At 35.0% G+C, this 19,477-nt stretch overlaps 4 protein-coding genes across 5 annotated transcripts; 2 read left to right on the top strand and 2 right to left on the bottom strand.

Annotated features, from left to right (window-relative positions):
- Nucleotides 1-52: 52 nt before the first annotated feature.
- On the bottom strand, nt 53-3,844 carry LOC123198513 (NASP-related protein sim3). The gene is made up of 6 exons (XM_044613196.1): nt 3,507-3,844; nt 2,771-3,006; nt 1,507-1,707; nt 1,298-1,388; nt 861-1,116; nt 53-775 (listed from the first exon to the last, which is right to left on the bottom strand). The coding sequence occupies exons 1-6, from the start codon at nt 3,797-3,799 to the stop codon at nt 437-439; spliced, it is 1,416 nt and encodes a 471-aa protein (XP_044469131.1). The 5' UTR covers nt 3,800-3,844; the 3' UTR covers nt 53-436.
- Nucleotides 3,845-4,467: 623 nt separating this feature from the next.
- On the top strand, nt 4,468-5,146 carry LOC123198797. Its single transcript, XM_044613572.1, has one exon. The coding sequence runs from the start codon at nt 4,582-4,584 to the stop codon at nt 5,035-5,037; it is 456 nt and encodes a 151-aa protein (XP_044469507.1). The 5' UTR covers nt 4,468-4,581; the 3' UTR covers nt 5,038-5,146.
- A 113-nt stretch (nt 5,147-5,259) lies between these two features.
- Nucleotides 5,260-7,252, top strand: LOC123198796 (thioredoxin-like protein HCF164, chloroplastic). The gene is made up of 5 exons (XM_044613571.1): nt 5,260-5,512; nt 5,603-5,830; nt 6,151-6,254; nt 6,419-6,759; nt 7,060-7,252. The coding sequence occupies exons 1-4, from the start codon at nt 5,339-5,341 to the stop codon at nt 6,699-6,701; spliced, it is 789 nt and encodes a 262-aa protein (XP_044469506.1). The 5' UTR covers nt 5,260-5,338; the 3' UTR covers nt 6,702-6,759; nt 7,060-7,252.
- Nucleotides 7,253-7,563: 311 nt separating this feature from the next.
- On the bottom strand, nt 7,564-12,694 carry LOC123198795 (wall-associated receptor kinase-like 14). Of its 2 annotated transcripts, XM_044613569.1 has the most exons (4): nt 12,553-12,694; nt 11,538-12,286; nt 9,527-9,598; nt 7,564-8,918 (listed from the first exon to the last, which is right to left on the bottom strand). In XM_044613569.1, the coding sequence occupies exons 2-4, from the start codon at nt 12,265-12,267 to the stop codon at nt 7,639-7,641; spliced, it is 2,082 nt and encodes a 693-aa protein (XP_044469504.1). In that variant the 5' UTR covers nt 12,268-12,286; nt 12,553-12,694; the 3' UTR covers nt 7,564-7,638. The 2 variants fall into 2 exon arrangements, with proteins under 2 accessions (XP_044469504.1, XP_044469505.1); XM_044613570.1 differs by lacking the exon at nt 12,553-12,694 and having other exon boundaries at nt 11,538-12,488.
- Nucleotides 12,695-19,477: the final 6,783 nt, after the last annotated feature.

The following is a 19,477-nucleotide window of genomic DNA, read 5'->3' on the forward strand; positions in this document are numbered from 1 at the left end:
ATTGTCCTTCCAAAATGGGCCATATAGGTCCAAAGACAAGAAGCCATATCCCTTCTACAAAGAAACCATTCCTTGGGGTTATTATTATTTGCAATAAAAACTATAGGAAATACACAAATAAGTACACACTTCATATATATCATCATATGATTAGAAAATTTTAAATTAAAGATAAAGTAATATCTAATCACATGATGACACTCATGTGTCATCAAAATGGGTATGTGACTGACAAAAGAAATCTGCATAAGCAACCATAAGTCAGTGACAAGAGAGCAGCTATGCACTATGATCATTGTCGTCACTGTTTCCATAGTTTCTATACTACTGCTGAAGAAACATGACAGCATTGTTGTGTTTCTAAACTCCCGAGGATCAATCATCAAAAGTTACTTAGTTTGAAGTCAGTACTGTGGACCAATGAACTACAATACCATCAATTTTTGTCGCCCTTGTCCATGTCAGATGAACGATCAAATGTAGGTTTCTTTGTGGAACTTGATTCTCCCGAAACGCTGGCCATTGATACTCGCTTTACTCCTCTTCCTACAGTCCCTAGATGCGTCACTCCAGCACCAGCAGCTCCATTTGTGTGAGCAGTGGAAGCAGTTGGAGAATCATATTCGCCACCACTGCTAGCAGTACCCATCTGCGAAGAGTTAATGACAGATGCGGATGTGCCTTTCTCATTGCCTTTTCCCTTGGCAGATGCCATTGCAAGGAATTCTGTGAGAAAGGACTTGGGGTTCAAGACCAGCTGCTGCAAATCTTCATGCTGCAATTTCAAGAATGCACTATCAACTCAGGAAGGTCAACATACAATTGATTGTTACTTCTAATAGAAATTCTTTTGTACATGCCTTCTTTTCTAGGTCTCCTAAGAGTCCCAAAAGAGTATCAATCTCTGCTTTCATATCTGCCAGAATTTGATCATTTTGGGGCTTATTCGAGGACTGCTCAGAAGAACCTTCCGAAGAGGTTGTCTGTGAGAGACTCCTATATTCATTCATGAGCCGCTGTACTCTTGACTTGCAAATTGATATAGCCTTCTCACAATATGGAATTGCTTCCTGAGGCTTGGAGCCAAACTCCAAACATAAGCATATGCGAAAATTTCTAAAGTAGAGAGTTAAGGTTGTCACTGAGTGAAAATGCCTCCCCAAAAAAAAAAGACATTAAGAGCTCCAGAATCAGTATATGTCCTAGAAACCATACATCTAAAAACATCTGACAACCAAATAAGCAGATCACTGGACAGCTTTCATCTATACCGGCATTCCAATATTGAAAAGGATACAGTTCAGCAATGTGTCGACTGTCAGGCTCAACCAGCAGAACCAAAATAGATAATGCATTTTGATAGTCACTAAGAGAGGTTTCAAAGTCCTCTGATGATGTATAACAAAAAGGCATAACAATTATTAAGTCCAAAAAACATACTTCCAGGTATCATTTGCCCACAATTAACCAAGAAAAAAGAAACATTTACATAAAAAATTAACAAACCTCTTTCCAGTGACACCTCGGCCAGTGTTGATAATATGTCAACTTTCTCCAAAGTGTCACTGAGGTGCTTTTCAGCAATTGCTCTTGCAACATCTAGTGTTTTCCATGCCAAATCCAGGTCAGACTCATCTTCATCTGCTTCATCCATGTCATCTTGATCACTACCCTCTTCGTCCTCTTCCTTGCCTTTCCCACCAGAAACTGTAATGGTAAAAGGACATGAATCATACAGAAAAGATAATAACTCCAAAAATGATAATGATGATTTTCAATGGCATGTGTAAAAAATAATAATATTCTCTATACAAACAATTATCTGGCAGCAACTTAAGTCATTTTCCACCATTTCATATTAAACTAAGTTATTCATAGCTTACTCAAGATCTCTCAAGAACTGTGTGATACCACACACACGCACATTGGAAAATTAAATCAAATACAGGCAGAAGGGAAATCAGTACGAGTTGGAATTTCAGGGACCTCAGACCCATGCTCAAGTTTTAAGAATTCAATTCAAAATCTAAGGGTTATCAGCGCCATTGATGACAGTAATATTTACTACTAATATTATTTTCAATATGCTTAATGTGACACCTAGGACATGATGGAATAACATAACAATATCACTTCCACTTTGTGGAATTATAGAAATGAGATAACTAATGATAAGACCTCATCTCTAACATCACAAACAAGAAAACATATATTCTGGTTTCTGATGTATAATATTTTAGATTATCATTTTCCAAACAAATAACATTTGAGGGAACCAAAATAAACTCAAATGCTTCAAGCAAAGTGAAATTCTTTGATACCTGAACCATTTTCCAACATAACTGGGATTCATATATCACTGTACACTAGGATTGAGGCAAACTAATATTAAAATTGATCACAAGCTAGATATACCAACATATGTTGAATTACCAAACCCAATTACTTCAACATATATTCAATTCAGTACCCCAAATTTAACAGAGTTATGATATATCACAGTTAGATATTAACATGATAATTTCAAGCATCTCAACTTTATGAAAGACAGAAGAAATAGGTTCAACCATTAAAGAAAATACCTCACAATTTCATAATAAAAAACCAGACATTATTTTACAAATGATAAAGCAACTAATGAATTTCCATAAATGTGTGCCATGCATGCATTGAAGCATCTGTTTAGGACATTCGTAAGCCCTAGCCAAATCATATATTAGATTATGAAACACTGTTTTAATTAGTTGAAAAGTAAGAGCAAACTACAAACCATCATTTTCTCTTACTTCCAGCTGAGTATTAGTTGAAGCAGAAGCTGTGGAAGATTCTCCATTCACAAGATTATGAACAGATCCATCCTTTTCAGAACCTACGTCAAATTCATCCTCCTTTTTAGGCACTGAAACCAATGGATCTGCCTCCTCTTGGGCTCTGTACAGCAATGCACGCCCATACTGATAGTAAGCATTCAGACACTCTGGTGCAAGCTCACCATACAGTCCAACCCTAATGACATAGAATTTCGAGGATTAGAAAATCATTTTCAAAAGTAGAACTCGTACCATAGAGGTAAAGTGCTCAACTTAAAACAGATACATTCAGTTGAGAGAAGAACACTTACTAGATATTGAAATGATTCCTTTCTCATAAAAAAAAGATATATACATATTACCTCATGTCTATTCTAACAAACACCAAAGACAAAATGGTTCACTACATGCTTAAAAAGTGATACCAAGCTTCAACCTTAAAAATTAAGCACGGTTTAACTAAAAATCAACCTACAGTTTAAATCCCTTGTATGCTTACCAAGCAAAAACCCTAACCCTCCTAACAAAACAAACAAATTAATTCACGGTACTAGGCTGGGGTTTACCACTACAACTAACACTTACTAAACTGCAATTCACATATTTCAAAAAAATTAATAAACACACCGAAATGTGGAGATTTTGTGAAGTTATTCCCGTTTCCCAACCTCATTGAGTTGAAACAAAAACCCTAACCTTATCTCTAAAGCACGGCTAAAACACTCAGCAGCTTCGCCGAAATCTTTTTCTCCCAAAGCTTTTGTTCCCCTCCGTATTAAGTCGTTGGAGAACTCCAGCTTCTTTTCTTGATCTCCATCATCAGGCACACCAGAAGTTTCACCGTCCTCCTCGTTACCAGTTGATTCTATACCTCCCTCGAACAAAGATTGTATGGTAGCTGCAACTGAGGCTCGATTTGTTTCTGTGGTTTCGGTGGATTTTGGAACATCTTCTGTCATTGACACTGAATCTTCTTCTTCCGGCGCCATTGCCTTGGCTTAGCTTTAATTTTCTTTTTAAATGAATATAATCAATATAAAACGCGAAAATAGCGCCGTCAAATTTATCGTCCCCATTCCAAAACGGTGCCGTTATTAATGTTTGAACTAATGACTAAATATATATTTTCTTTTGTTTGGATAACGGGAAGCATTATTTGTTCAACTTATTTTTTTTATATTAAATTGATAATATCAAATAAATAAAATTTTAAATTTAAATATTGATTTTAAAATTATTACATTAAATGTTAATCACTTACTAATAAGGTTTAAATTTATATTCTTTTGTTTAAAAATTTATTTTTAAAAGGGTAATATAGTTATTTATTATATAATGAGACAACTCGAGTGAAAAAAAAAATTAAATTGATCATATCAAATATATAAATTCTGAATTCAAATGGCCAATTTTATACTCATTATATCAATTATTCATGAGTAATATTATGTGTACTCACTTTGGGTACATAAATATATACATATTCATATATATCATTATATGATTGATTATTGTTTTATTCTTAATTCAAAATCATTTAATTATATAATGACACATATAAATATGTATATATTTATGTACCCAAAATAGATACACATAGTTTTATTGATTATTCATATATTATCTCTTTTGTTTGATATTCTTCTTCTTCTGACTCGATCTAACCCACAACGCAGTGGATGACTATATTACCCCTTTAAGGTGTCTTTATTGTCCACCCACCACAGAACTCATACGCCACTCGCTTTAGCTTCACAGATTAGTCAGAGTGATGGCTTCCACAATCTCGTCGTCTTTGGTTTTATCGCTCCCTCGTGCGCGAATTGCGCAGCCAGTCTCTTGCAAGGCGGAGGCTTCTAAACCTGCGCTACAACTTCACCCCAACCGGAGGAACTTATTACTGTTCTCGCTAACGGCAATGCCTGCTTTAACAGCGAGAGAAGGTGCAGGTTTGGCGGAGGACATTCCGCTGTTCGGTTTGAGGAAGAATCTAAGGAAGGCAGGGGAGGAAGCGGTGGAAATTGTGAAAGTTGCAGAGAAAAAAATAGAAGCGGCAGAAAAGGAGATTTTGAAAGAAGCAAAAACGGCGGAGAAAGAGATAGAAACGACGGTGGGTTTTGGAGCGTTGGCACAGGCGGGAGCTGTAGCTGCAGCAGAGGTTGTTGGAGTGGTGGTTGCTAGCGCTGTGGTTAATGGGATTTTGGGACCTGAACCACAAAAATATTGACGATTTTCAAAAATATAAATATTTATGTATCTGTTGTAACTTGTAATGGCTTATTAAGCTGTAAGCTACTGTAATTATGGAAGTTTAATCGATCATTATTATTCTCTCATTCATTTTCCATGGAACAGAAATTAAATTTTTATAGGGTTTTTCGAATTAAACTTAAAATGATAAGTTTATGGAAGATAATTAGTGAAGATGACATAAGCTTTAAAGGGTGTTTAAGAACCCTAGTAAATCTTATCTGCCCCAAACAGTGAAATAAAAAAAATATTGTTTATCTCTTTCTCTCTCCGTATCCATGGCTCGAGTTTGCTCCAACCCAGTTGCTTTTCATAGATTGCGACCATCTTTTAATCCTTTTCGTCAATCTCCCCAGCAAATTAAAACCTGTCTCAGCTCTCAACGCAAGACTCGCAGATTTCCCACTCTGGTGGCTTGCCAAACAACTCCTAATCCTCCTGAAACTAAACAGGTATTTATTTTCCCTTGTTTCGTAGTTTGCAACTGAATCGAGTTAACATAATTGTTCAGTGAATCGTTGATTGGTATTTTGTGGCTGCAGGAAGAAGTGGTAGTCGAGGCTGATTCAGTGAGTGATGGCACCAGTACTCAGGCTACAAATACAAGCTCGTCAATGGATTCTGGGTTTATTCAATTTCCAAACAAAGAAATAAATAAGCGTATAGCAATGGCTTCTACTCTTGGTGCACTAGGATTTTTCTTGTTTACAAGACTGAACTTTGGTGTTTCTTTGAAGGACTTGACAGCCCTTGCGTTACCTTATGAAGAGGTCTCTTTATATTAATTTTACTATCTTAATTTTGTTTTAGCTTAGTATTTTACTTGTTCTGAACGTGGGTTGATTTAATTTCTAGTCTGTTTCAAGTATAATCAGATTTAGATTTCTCTTTATGCAAGCTTTCTATTGATCATGCTTTTACTAATTTCATGTCTTCAATCATGTTTCAAGTGATTTCCTAGCAGCTAGGACCAATAAATCTCTGCACATATGTTCAGTTTTGTATCTTTCATATTTGACTCTATGCTTATTGAGTTATATAGGTTGATTTTTATTATTCTTTGTTAAACATATTTGTGTCAATTTTCTAGGCCCTCTCAAATGGGAAGCCCACTGTTGTGGAGTTCTATGCAGATTGGTGCGAAGTATGTCGGGAACTAGCTCCTGAAGTTTACAAAGTTGAACAACAATACAAGTAATACCTTGAAATTTAGTTTGTTTCATTGTATTCATGCATTTGTATGACTATCTAGTGATTACAAAGGTTCTTTGAAAGATAATTTTATAGGCCCTATGGATGCTTTTCTCTTAGTTTGAGAATAGATCGACTTAGATAGTAACTGAAATCTTTTGATGAAGGGACCAAGTGAATTTTGTTATGCTGAATGTTGATAATACAAAATGGGAACAAGAGCTTGATGAGTTTGGTGTTGAGGGCATACCACACTTTGTGTTTCTGGATAGAGATGGGAATGAGGAGGGTAATGTTGTAGGCAGGCTTCCAAGGCTATACCTGCTTGAGAATGTGGATGCTCTTGCCCGTGGAGAAACCTCAATTCCTCATGCACGTGTTGTGGGGCAGTTTTCAAGTGCTGAGAACAGGAGGGTCCATCAGGTTGTTGCTCCCAGAAGCCATGGCTAGCTTCTACCTTCCCCTGGAAATTGACTGATCAACTTGTGACTGCAAATATACATGCAAGGTAATTTTTATTTTTCTGTTACTATTATTATCATCATCTCATTAGTTTCAAGCATGTTGCCTCGGTAATGAATGATAGCAACTTGCACTCTCTGCAAGGTTGATTCAGAAGTTGAAAAATAACTTCATCACACTAGACTCAAAGAAGGGATTTTTTTCCTTTCTTATCTGTGTCGTTGGTTGGCATCGAATAGGTTATAACCAAAGCTTGCATACTGATTTTGTAAAATCTAATGGAATTTGAGTTTATTGAATTACTTAATTGTGATTAGTATTAATCTGGATTATCCTTTACCTGCAGGTTGAAATTTATGTGGAAAATTTGGCTACCTGTCAGTTTTTTTTTTTCCCTTACAGAAAGCAGCGACAAGCTCTCTCCTTTGGGTCTCTTAATCGGGTCTATGGGTCAGATTTGTTCGTCGATTGTAAAACTTGTGTTGGAAGAATCCACACTACTGCAATCAATAGATATTTGTCTATCATTTTTTCTTAAATTCTGCATCTTAATGGTCCAAGTTATGGAACTTCATCTCTTATTTTCCTACTTGCATGAAATAAAATGCTTGTACAGTCCTTCGATATGGCAGGTTTTTCACAAGGCTAATAGAGTTGGATATATTTCTCGTCGGGATTTAAAAGCACTTAAATATAGTACTACATAGATAAAAGGAAGAGGCAGCTGATAAAGAAGGAGGCCAAAGGCGAAAAGTTTGTAGTGATGGCTCCTAAGTACTTTGACGTTCGATGATCCGACTATTCTCTAAGAGGAACTGAAAACAGAGAATAGATCAAGCATCCAAGAAAATATCTATAACTACAAGATATATAATAAACTTCAATATCAATAGTATTCACAAAAGTTTAAGAAATAGCTTTGATGTCACTGTACTACATTACCCAGCAAGCTGTTTGTTGAAGGTGAACTCTGTTCACTTAACCAAGGATCCTGCACAGATACTGGGGAGCTATCCTTTGTCTCCTCCAATGTAGCCAGACAATCGACAGCCTTTGGAGGAACAATTAATCTCCGACTCTTCGCCTCTGCTTTCTTAATCATCAGACCACCGAGTGATCTATCACTACCAAAGTCTGATGACGAACAACATGAAGCTGGTGGAGATGCCATGTACATATTTGAAGCCCATGAACTGACTCTGATGTGTTCTAGCTCTTCTGCTACTTCTGTCATAGTGGGTCTCATGTCTCTGTGAAAAGAAAGGCATCTAAATGCTAGCTCTGCAACATTGTGAATGGAGGAGAGTGTCCAAGCATCCCTATTTGGTTCAAGGTATGGATCTATTAACTCATCTACACAGCCTTTCCCAATCCTGTCAATGGCTAGTGCAGCCAAATTCACGTCGCTATGAGGGCGAGAAAAGTCAACCACCTTCAATGCAGTTATGATCTCTACCAAAACTACTCCAAAACTGTAAACATCACTTTTATCAGAAAGATGGAAATATTGATGGTATTGAGGATCAAGATAGCCAGGAGTCCCTTGTGGGGCTGTTGAGATGTGGGATGACTCAGTCATGCCAAGTCTAGAAAGTCCAAAATCGGCTACCTTTGACTTGAAGTTGAAATCCAAGAGTATATTGCTGGATTTGATGTCACGGTGATAAATTGGTGGATTCATGACTGAATGGAGATAGGCAATAGCCCGAGCAGTCTCAGCGGCAATAGTAAGCCGTATTGTCCACGGAAGTCCACTGCCTCGCTCTCTTTGCAGATGCTGACTTAGAGTTCCATTGGGCATAAATTCATAAACAAGGATTGGCTCGCCTTCCTGTATGCAGCAACCTAACAGGCGGACTAGATTTGGGTGGCTCACAGAGGACAGAAGCTTAATCTCATTCATGACTTGGTCAATGCTGTCAGTGTCTCTATATCTAAACCTTTTAATAGCAACCCATTCATCATTGTTGAGTTTTCCTGCATAAACTGTGCCGTAGGCACCAGTTCCCAGTCTTTGTTTCTCAGAGAAATAACTGGTGGCTCTTTCAATTTCTTTGTATGGGTAAAACGGTACACTAGAGTTACCAGCAGCTTGATACAAAAGACGCTTAGCACTCAGCTGGTTTCTCGAAGAAGTAGACCGCCTTTGGATGCAGTAACATAAAACAGCTAGTGCAGTCACAACGGAAGCTCCAGCAATTAGCCCTACAAGCAACGGCAACGTGAGCCATGTCCACTTTCTTTGTTTTCGAAACAATAGAGAAGTATTAAATGTGTGTGTGTGTGTATTTTTGTTTCTTGAGTAAAGAAAACCTTATCATAGACACATCAAGTAATAGAAAATTTATATTATAATTTCTTGGTTAAGGGATAACTGAACCACATCAAAACCATCATGCAATTGATTTGAGCCAAAATGACATGGTATTTTAATGCTGATTTTTTATCATGATACCTCAAATCAAAAGCATCTAATGCTGATTTTCACGATCCTTGGCAATTAAAATGAAAAGAAGGAAACCCACTTTTAAAAACCTTGAAATTCTTTGGCAAGTAAAAAACACCAGAATGCGCAGGCATTTACACTAGTATTGGGATACTAAATCACTGCTTAGGTACACAGAGAAGAGCTAGAAGTGGTAACGATAACAATGAAGAAACTTTTCAGCACTTAGGCACTCCAGTAGTTTCTAAATAAAATTTTTAAGGCAGTTAAATTGATTACAGGAATAGGTCAAGAGTTAAAACAACAGTTCACGAAAACATACAAAATGCTTAACAGTATTTGTTGACATTGAAATATAAAATTTTACCTCCAACAAGAGCACCAACTTTGATTCCTTCACAGCGACCAGATAAATACTTTTTAGCATCGCAATCAGAAGCTGCTAACATGAAAATGAGGCGGAAAAGGGATAAGTAAAGACACGCCAGCACAATACACTAAGACTATAAAGTTTCAATTTTGTTAGTTTTTCATGAGTAGTGAATAAAGGTATCTCACTTCCTAAATATTTGTGTTTCTCTTGCATCTATGGGTTGATACCACTTCCATTACAATCACGTACCCAGTAACAGATTTTATTGTCAAAATGACAACCAGCCTCATCAGATAATAACATAAACTATAGTTGGTTTGTGAAGCAACATTCATACAATTTATTAATTTTTATTAAGTTCAGAAGGATTTTTTATAATTATTTTGTGTCACATTATCCAAATTTATTTCTTCATTTTTGAAAGCTTCTGCTCAACCTTTGATATAGCATTCAGCATCTCTACAGAAGAGAAGCTCAGAAACAAACATTGGTTATCAGCAATTTATATATCCCTACCCAATATAGTCCAAGCTTCAGCTAAAACTCCTGTCAACAGCTTAAAATTTCTGGTAATGGGCTCACAGCATCACAGCTATTACATGTCAATCCAGCTACAACATGTGACTAACACATGCTGAAGTAAGAAGCCCTTGCACAGAAATGGGTTCTTTGGTAGCAGTTAGCCACCCAAGTACGAGAACTTTTCGGCTCAATAAGAAAATATTACCATTGACTTTAGCGTTTCAATTTAAATAATTAGACTTAGGGAAAAAACAGTGTTTTAATACTTATCTAGTACAAGTGAAAAGAATCTTTTAACTACTGATTGGAATAGTCTAAATAACTAAGCAAACCTCACTCCTTTTTGACATTTTTTTGGCATAGCAGTTTCATCTTCAAACATATCAGCCTGTCTTGTTTACACATGGACTTCTTAAAAAAGGAACTGTAAAAGATTGAACTTTCTAACCGCTAGCAAGCTAATCTATTTTACCATTCATAACATATGCCACATCTCCTAAGTTCTCCGCAGAAAAAACTCATTGATTGACAGAAATCATGATTTTGATGCTATTACCTTATCAGCTCCTAACTCATTAAAAGAATCTTTTAACCGCAGATTGGAATAGCCTTAATAATAGAGCAACCCTTCCTTTTGACTTTTTTGTGGCATAGAAGTTTTATTTTCATATCAGCCTGTCTTGTATACACATGGGCTTCTTAAAAAAGGAACCGTAAAAGATTGAACTTTCTACGGTTACTAAGATAATCTATCTTACCATTCATAACATATGCTACAGCACCGAAATTCTCTGCAGAAATAGCTCATTGATTGTCAGAAATCGTGATGCTGATGCCATTACCTTATCAACCAAATTCCCAAAAATATCTAACCCTGCTTTACCTTTAAAGAAATTGCACCCTTTAATTAACACATCTAAATCCAAAAAATTCATCATTACCCCATTTGTAGGTTGTGATTAATCATTCTGTCAATTATAGACATGTGGGACCTGTTTAAAATGCTTCAAAATTCTAAACTCATCAATATAACTAGATATTAACGACAACCCAACCACAACCACAACCACTTAGTCATATATACTTTATAAAACTCTAGATTTTGTAGCCATATCAAATGACTCAAGTCCTGCCTCATTTTGTGCCTATCTAACTAAAATGACAAAAAAGTCAACAAAAATAAAGCACCCACTTGATTGGGAAGCATAGCCGAAATTCCACAATTTTCACAAAAAAAATAACCTCCAGTCAAACTCAAACGTCATGTCAAGCTCCACATAACTAAGGAGAGGGCGTTTTCGTCAGAATAAGATTGGGATTTTCTAATTGGACAGCGCATGACACCGCGCCTCACCCCCTATACTTTCTGGGTAGCCTCTCATCAGGCCAATTTCACCGTCCACCAAAACACAGGTAACATAAAAAAATGAAATTCAAATAAACAAATAGATAATAAAGTATAATAGGCAACGAGTCGACTCACCTTTCTGGCACCCATTTCCGGCGGCGAACCCGTCACCCTGAAAACCTTCTTCACATATGCAACGGAACCCATGGCTTTGGTTAGGAAGGTTAATTTTCTCAATCACGGCATTGTTAGAGCAATTCTTATCATCGGGAGGAAGCCACCAAGCCAGCTCAACTCGCTGAAACTCGAGCGAACGGCCCGAGTCTCCGACCGAGTTGAGAGCAAAAGAAGACAATATAACGTTGCAGCCAGTCTGATTCAATTCTTCAAAGTTCAACACAATTGTTTCGCTCTTATTTGTAAACGAGTAGCAGGTTATATGATCACTTTTGTTATCACATGAGCTCAAATTAAGCTGTTGCTCAACCAAACTCGTAGACACAACGCAGTCGTTCTGACTACCAGTACAGTTTTGGAGAAGCAAACTATTCTGTGACGTCATCCCGTAATTGTAGCTGAAGAGCGGACGGAGTGAACTCATCTGGCGGTTACATTTTGCCGGAAGGTTAACGAAGATGCTCTCCGCCGTCACATTTTGCACGTCAAACTCCCCAATTCTCACCGACTCAGTCATCGGGTCGCAGGTAAGTTGGATCGGGCAACCCTTTGAGAACCCGAACGGGTACGGCACAGATTTAAGCAACTTGCTCGTTTTACATGTTTGGTCACACTGTTCTGCGGCTTCCGCAACAGAGATAGCAAAAATCAACACAATTGAAACAAAATTCACTCGCTGAAGAATCATCAGTCAGTTCATCACCAATCTGCAAAAGCAACAGAAACAAAATATTAATCAAACAAATCAAAAGACGGAAAGCCAACGGTTGATCAGAAGAACAAAAACTACTTTCGTCGTAGTAAATTTGTAATTTGACTTGAAAATAACAATTAATAGAGGAAATAAAGGAGAGTTATGGAAGCGTTGGGAAGTCATCCATATCAATAAATGCTCAGACAGACGTCCTTTTAACAAAGCATTTACTTTTTGATTTTGCGAACGCAACGAAAGAAAATTGAGATTAGTGCTTACCTCTACGGTGTTGTAATTGCTCTGCAATTTCCAATTCGATCAAAAAGAATATGGAGTTGTAGCCAAAATGAGGGAAGGACGAAAGCAGAGTATGAGATTCTGAGAAAGCCTCCTGTGTTTTCACACCAATTCTGTTGGTAAAATGACAAAAACACTCTCTCCATGGGAAAAAAAGCTATTTTTATATTTTTAAAATAATTTTTTATCTTAATAATGGAGTCACACAATCATGTTGGTCTGATTCATTTTTCCTTCTCTAAGAGAAAGACACGTGTCATTTATTTATTCCATAGTTTAATCAAATACATTTAAAAAGATATGTATTTATTCTAGCATATATTTAAATATAAAAAATAAATTAAATATATAGGGAAAAAAGTTTCATCGGATCCCATTTATTGCTCCTTTGCATGAGTCGAATTTGAGGTTTTGGGGATGTTGACTTTCCAACCAAAATAATTAGATTTGTTGTGGGGATAAGTTTGCTTTGGTACAATTGTGTCACGGGTGATGCCTAACTAGCAAATGTCATGTCAATTAGGTCCGTAATTTTGTAAATCATGTCAAGTCTATTAGTTATAGTTAATTAAAACAAATCTGTTTCAAACCAAAAAATAGTTTGACCGTCTTTTGGATAAGGTTTATGAGGTAAAATCTAGAGAAAATGTAGAAAGGTGACACCATTTCCAACAGTCATTTGGGCATTATTGATCCTGATCGTATGAGTGTTACACATGCTGGTATATGTTTAAGCCTATTTGGAAAGCATTTTCGGTGCTCTGCGCCTAAAAGAGTACCTCCGAAAATGCCACAACCAACAAGGTCGATTGGCGATGTTGCAGCCAACCATGCTGAAGTAACTACTACGAACAACCAAAATGTTCACACTACATGAGAATCTTATGCTTGCAAGTGAGAACAAGCAATTGCAAGGACACAGTCCCTACCTAGTATGCAAAAATACCCGTATCAAGTGCGACGTGCAAATAACTAACGTCAGGTATAACATCTTTAATAAAATAGTTTGATTTATTGTTAATATCCAAAATATTTACAGATGTTGAGGTTTGCCCCACCTTTACTCTAAAGAGGACAAACAGAATGACTCTGATATTATTTATAGCATCTTAATTATCTCTGATCTAATAGTATGAATTATTATCAATATATTATTTATTTTGAATATATAGTCTATGATGATTTTTTTTTTTTTGAGTTGTAAAAACTTTACAACCTAAAATATATTTTGACAACTTAAGAAGCTTATAAATTATTTAAGCAATTTTAATTTAGTATCACAAACGACATAGAATATAAATACAAATTTAGTATTTTTTTCTTATTTTATCGATATAAGATTTCTTTAAAGGTGTAAAGTCAAATATTTCCGTACAAACCTAAATTCAAATTCACATCATTCATGACCATCTACCGTATCTACTTCTCATCTTTAAAAGCAGAAGTAACACCGGAGTGCCCTTGAGCATGGGACACAAAATTCCTCCAAGTATGTGGACAACTCCCACCAAATATGGTGTGTAGATAACTTGCACTATGGTCGGTCTTTGAGATATTGGTCCACCATTTAAGCATCATTCCAGCCACAAGTAACAAGGACTCCAATTCCCACCTACTGTGTGGATAACTCATCTCAAGTGTGGCGTGCATATAACCTACACCGAGATTGGTAAAAATAATTCAGGTGAAAACATTTGAATTTATAATTTAAATCTTTGTACCAATTAAATTAAGTCGAGATATAAATTTAACACTTTGACCATGTCTGATTCGGTTCAGTCTTCAAATCGAGTGTTTTCGTATACAACAAATTCACTTTGTGTATATTAAATATTAATCAGCTAGCAAGTTAAATTTTGGATGGAATGGAACAGGTATAACTACTGGTGGAGGTGGGTAGGTCTTCAATTCCATTTTCTGTGTATTATTTTTACATTCAAATGCTGATTTCATTTTTTTTTAAACTATTATTCTGTTCAATTGAGGGGAAGTTTAAGGAGGCTGGTCAAAAAGAAGGTGAGAGAGCATTCATTGGGCGAATACTTTGACTGACCAAACTTTTCTCCCTCAGTTGGCCGATTTGATAAATCTTCTGAACAACCCAAATGCCAATTTTACACCCACTCATTGCCTTAAAATATAAACAAAAACAAAGAAGGGAAATCTGACAATCTCGCATCGTTTTATGGGGAAGAAAATACTTGGAAATAACAACTCTATTTGGGTTCCTGATTGGATTATTCTCTCTGCATTTACTGTGTTTTTTTATACAGAAAACAGAGTATAAACGTTGACCCAATTGGTCGGCCATCGGCATTAGAAGTGTAAAATCATGGCAAACAAACCACATGCAAACCCTTAAAATAATATATATGATTCTTTTTTGACTGAGATTTCACACTGGCCAGCTGATCAGTTGTCCAATTTGACTGACATGTACACCGCGCCGGTTGAAGCGGACTATTATTGATATGGAGAGACCTGAAATCACTTGTTGAGTTGGGTCGGGGGAGTATGTTAAGAGGTCTTATATAGGTTTTTATACATTAACGCTCTTCAGATCTCATCAGATTTGATGTAAATATCAATTAAATTAGAGATGATAATAGATCAATTTGGGTTAGTTTTAGTGTAACCTATCGTATTTAGAAATTGTATTTGTTTATTAGAATTGAAGGGTTTACAATATAACTCAAAACCCTTTAAACCGTGTTTTCATATATTTATAATAGCTTAATCCCTAAGTTTTTAGACCAACCAATAAATTATAATTTTTAGTTAATTTTAATATTTTTTATGGGGAGACCTGAAACAATGCATCCAATTATACCTACTTGCTGGGTTGGATCTAGTTGAATTGTCCAAAGGTCTTATACAGGATTTCATACATAAACGCTTTTCAAATCTGATAAAATTAGGTATAAATATCAGTTAAATCAGATGGACCGTCTCAAACTAATTCTAGTGTGGTCTACCATACCTAGAAATCGTGCTAATTCATTAGAATTAAAAGGTTTACGACATGATTAAAAACCCTCTAAACCATGCTTTCACATGCCTTTGATAACTCAATCCACGGGTTTTTAGACCATGCTTTCACATGCCTTTAATAACTCAATCTACACGTTTTTATAGATTGTTCATTAAATTATAATTTTTAATTAATTTTTTTTAACAAGCTGCGCCAAATAGGCCTACAGGCCTTATCCCAAGGTCTCAACATAGCTTTTGAGTCTGACATGCTCGCGGGCGGGTGCTAAATGAAGGGGCCTAGGCCGCTTGACTGATTCATCTACAAGAGATAATATCATATATCTAAATGTTGTATAAGGGGGCCTGGGCCAAAATGAGTTTTCCGGTCGTCCAGGAAAGAAGTTTCGGCTTTTGAAAGACAAATATATATATATATATATATATATATATATATATATATATATATATATATATATGTACATATATTAATTTCAAAATTTTAAATAAACAATATTATATGTCTAAATATTATAAAATAAAAAAAGATTTTATCCAAAAATATAACTATCCTTGACTTAATTCAACATCTTACCGGGAAGAGGACAACAAAATTTGTTCTATTAATTAAATATAAATATTAAAATAATTAATTTTAATATAAAGTCTATAATCAGTTTATTCGGCATTATATAATTTTATTATAAAAACCTATTATACTGTATATTAATCTTTTTACATTCAATGGCAAGTATGGGTGTTGTAAGAGAAAGGGTTAGGTACCCTTTCTAGAACATATCGAAGTAATATATGTATCATTTTATTGAGGACTTAAATAAAGAAGAGTCTTATATCTAATAAACTTAAATAAAATGAGTGGTATATAAGTGTTATGGATTGGAGCTTAACATAAGTCAATTGGTTTTATGTAACATGGGTTTCAATCTACATACTTATATGCCCAATTTATATTTTCGATATGGTATCAGAGCACGAGCCAAACAACGGGTTTAACAACCTAAGTGTTTCCTGGATACAAGTGACAACGCACCCAGCCAAAAATCGGTTGAGTCAAAAGGCAGGTTTAACAGCCTAGGTGCTTGCACTTAAGTGGGGGTGTTGAAGACTCAAATAAAAAAGAGTCTCACATCTAATAAACTTAAGTAAAATGAGTGGTATATAAGTGTTGTGAATTGGACCTTAACATAAGCCAATTGGTTTTATGTAACATGGGTTTCAATCTTCACACTTGTAAGCCCAATTTATATTTCCGCTATGGTATCAGAGCGCGAGTCAAACGGCGGGTTTAACAACTTAAGTGTTCCTGGATACAAGTGACAACGCACCCAGCCAAGAATCGGTTGAGCCAAAAGACAGGTTTAACAGCCTAGGTGCTTGCACTTAAGCGGGGGTGTTGAAGACTCAAATAAAGAAGAGTCTCACATCTAATAAACTTGAATGAAATGAGTGGTATATAAGTGTTATGGATTCGACCTTAACAAAAGCTAATTGGTTTTATGTAATATGAGTTTCAATCTACACACTTGTATGTCCAATTTATATTTCTGACACATTTATATTGATCACATTTTGATTCGGAGTGTTATCGATTGGAAGAAGACCCGTTTCACATATTGATAATTGATTGAATTTAGAGTTTGTTCTATATCAACTATAACATATCAGATTTGTTTAAATTTCTAAATCTTTTGATTTCAAATAATACTATGTATATCTATTTTTCATACACAATTATATATGTCCTTACAGGAGTGGATATTACTTTATCCTTAATTCAAAATCACTTAATCACATAATGACACATATAAGTGTATATTAATTTATGTATAAAAAATATGAACATGTAATTATATTGTTTGTGTAATTAATCCTACAATTACAAGATCATGGACCTAGATCGTGTACTTAAATTCAGGCTAGAATTATTAATCAACGTTTCTCTTCCCACAACCCCAATTTATCTCTTGTACGCAATTCACTCAGGCAAATTTTGTGAGCTTCTGAGCTCCGGCTACCTACTTCGGCAGTTTTTTTTTTCCCTTCTCTCATCCTCATCATTTTGGTTTTTTCAAAATTGTCATAGAAAATCAATCCTTAGTAGAGAAGAAACATTAAATAGAAACTGTATATATATCGAAACCAAAATGTGTGAACTATTACTTCACAAACATAATTACTTGTTGAGGATTGTTTCATGGGGAGGAGAAAGCATCATCGTGATCCAGCCACCTGTGTTGATGGACAGCGACGGTGTTGGCTTGTTCAGAGCCGTCGTTGGTCACCAGAGCCTGGAAAGTGCTTTTGAGCTTGCTGAGATACTTATGGTGACGAATACGTTTGAGGACAATTTGCTTGTCCAAGGCTTCAGTGGAATTACGAGTTGACGACCTTAAACAAACTTGTCTTGTGATGTAATCATTCTCTTCCGAGTGCTTCAAATCCGACTTCTCAGAGTCGCCCGGGAAAGAAGAAGTTTCAGCCTTTGAAAACATGAAAGCCATTTCTTCTGCAAGGAAAATGAGTTTAGTTCTATAGAAAAATAGTATGGGGTATTCGTATATGATATAGAGTGGGAAGCTCATGGTTTTCGTTTTTTGAGGAAATTTCCACTGGGATTTGTTTTGGGTTCCTGCATGTTGGTCAGAAAAACGGTGGGTTTATTAAATTGTGGGCATAGCAGAATGCATTGCATGAGCGCATAAAAAACGATCCTAGTAAAGCTTAAAGTGATGTGAGAGCACCAGAGACTGAATTTGGACATATTACCAAATGATATATATATATATATATATATATGGACATATTACCAAATGATATATATATATATATATATATATATATATATATATATATATATATATATATATATATATATATATATATATATATATATATAGAGAGAGAGAGAGAGAGAGAGAGAGAGAGAGAGAGAGAGAGAGAGAGAGAGAGAGAGAGAGAGAGAGAGTTTGGATAATACTTGAATAGGCAAATGATGATAGTGTATCAATCAAATTTGCAAACATGCTTAAACTGTAGAGGGAGGTCCTACAGATAAATGTTTGACCTAAATAATTTTTGTTTAATAAAACTATGTGTATCCACTTTAGATACATAAATATGTACACATTTATATGTGTCATCATGTGATTGGATGATTTTGAATTAAGAATAAAACAATAACCAATTATATGATGACACATATGAGTGTGTATACATTTGTGTACCCAAAGTGGGTGCACATAATATTGCTCATTTTTTTTTTATAAAATGGAGAAATTACCTTAAAGGTGTATTATTTATAAAATTATTAAATAGAAATAATTATTATGTTTAATAAAATTTGATAAATATAAATAATTATTATGTTTGATTAAAAATAATGAAAGAATATTAATAAATTATTTTACTTAAATTTGTTTGAATATAATTATTTTTAAATTTGTTTATATTATTTGTCATATTAATTAAAAATAAACTTATTTTTGCCTCAAAAATTAATAAATAATAATATATATATATAATAAAATCAAAATTACATTGGTAATCTTTTAATACCTAAGAGGAAAGTGGTAATCAGGTTATTACTTATATTATCTACTACGTTAACATTGATAATAGAAGATTATCATAATATTTTATTATTGATAAACCAAATAAGGTAATATAAATAATAAATGATAAATTATCAAAATAATTTTTAAATATTTGAAACCAAACGACCGCAAAATGTAATTAAAGGTAGATTTATCATAGCTTATTATGTTGCTAGATAGAGGTTGGATTGAATTTTTAATGTTTTGGAGTTTGAACTCAAAATACTTAATAATATCGTTGAATTTGGGTTGGGTGCAAACTAGATAGATATCGGTGTGAATTAAAACTGGGTGACTCATGGGTATCTCTAGGTATACACAAT

The sequence above is a fragment of the Mangifera indica genome, chromosome 16 (genome assembly GCF_011075055.1).
Source record: "Mangifera indica cultivar Alphonso chromosome 16, CATAS_Mindica_2.1, whole genome shotgun sequence".
Lineage (NCBI taxonomy): Eukaryota > Viridiplantae > Streptophyta > Magnoliopsida > Sapindales > Anacardiaceae > Mangifera > Mangifera indica.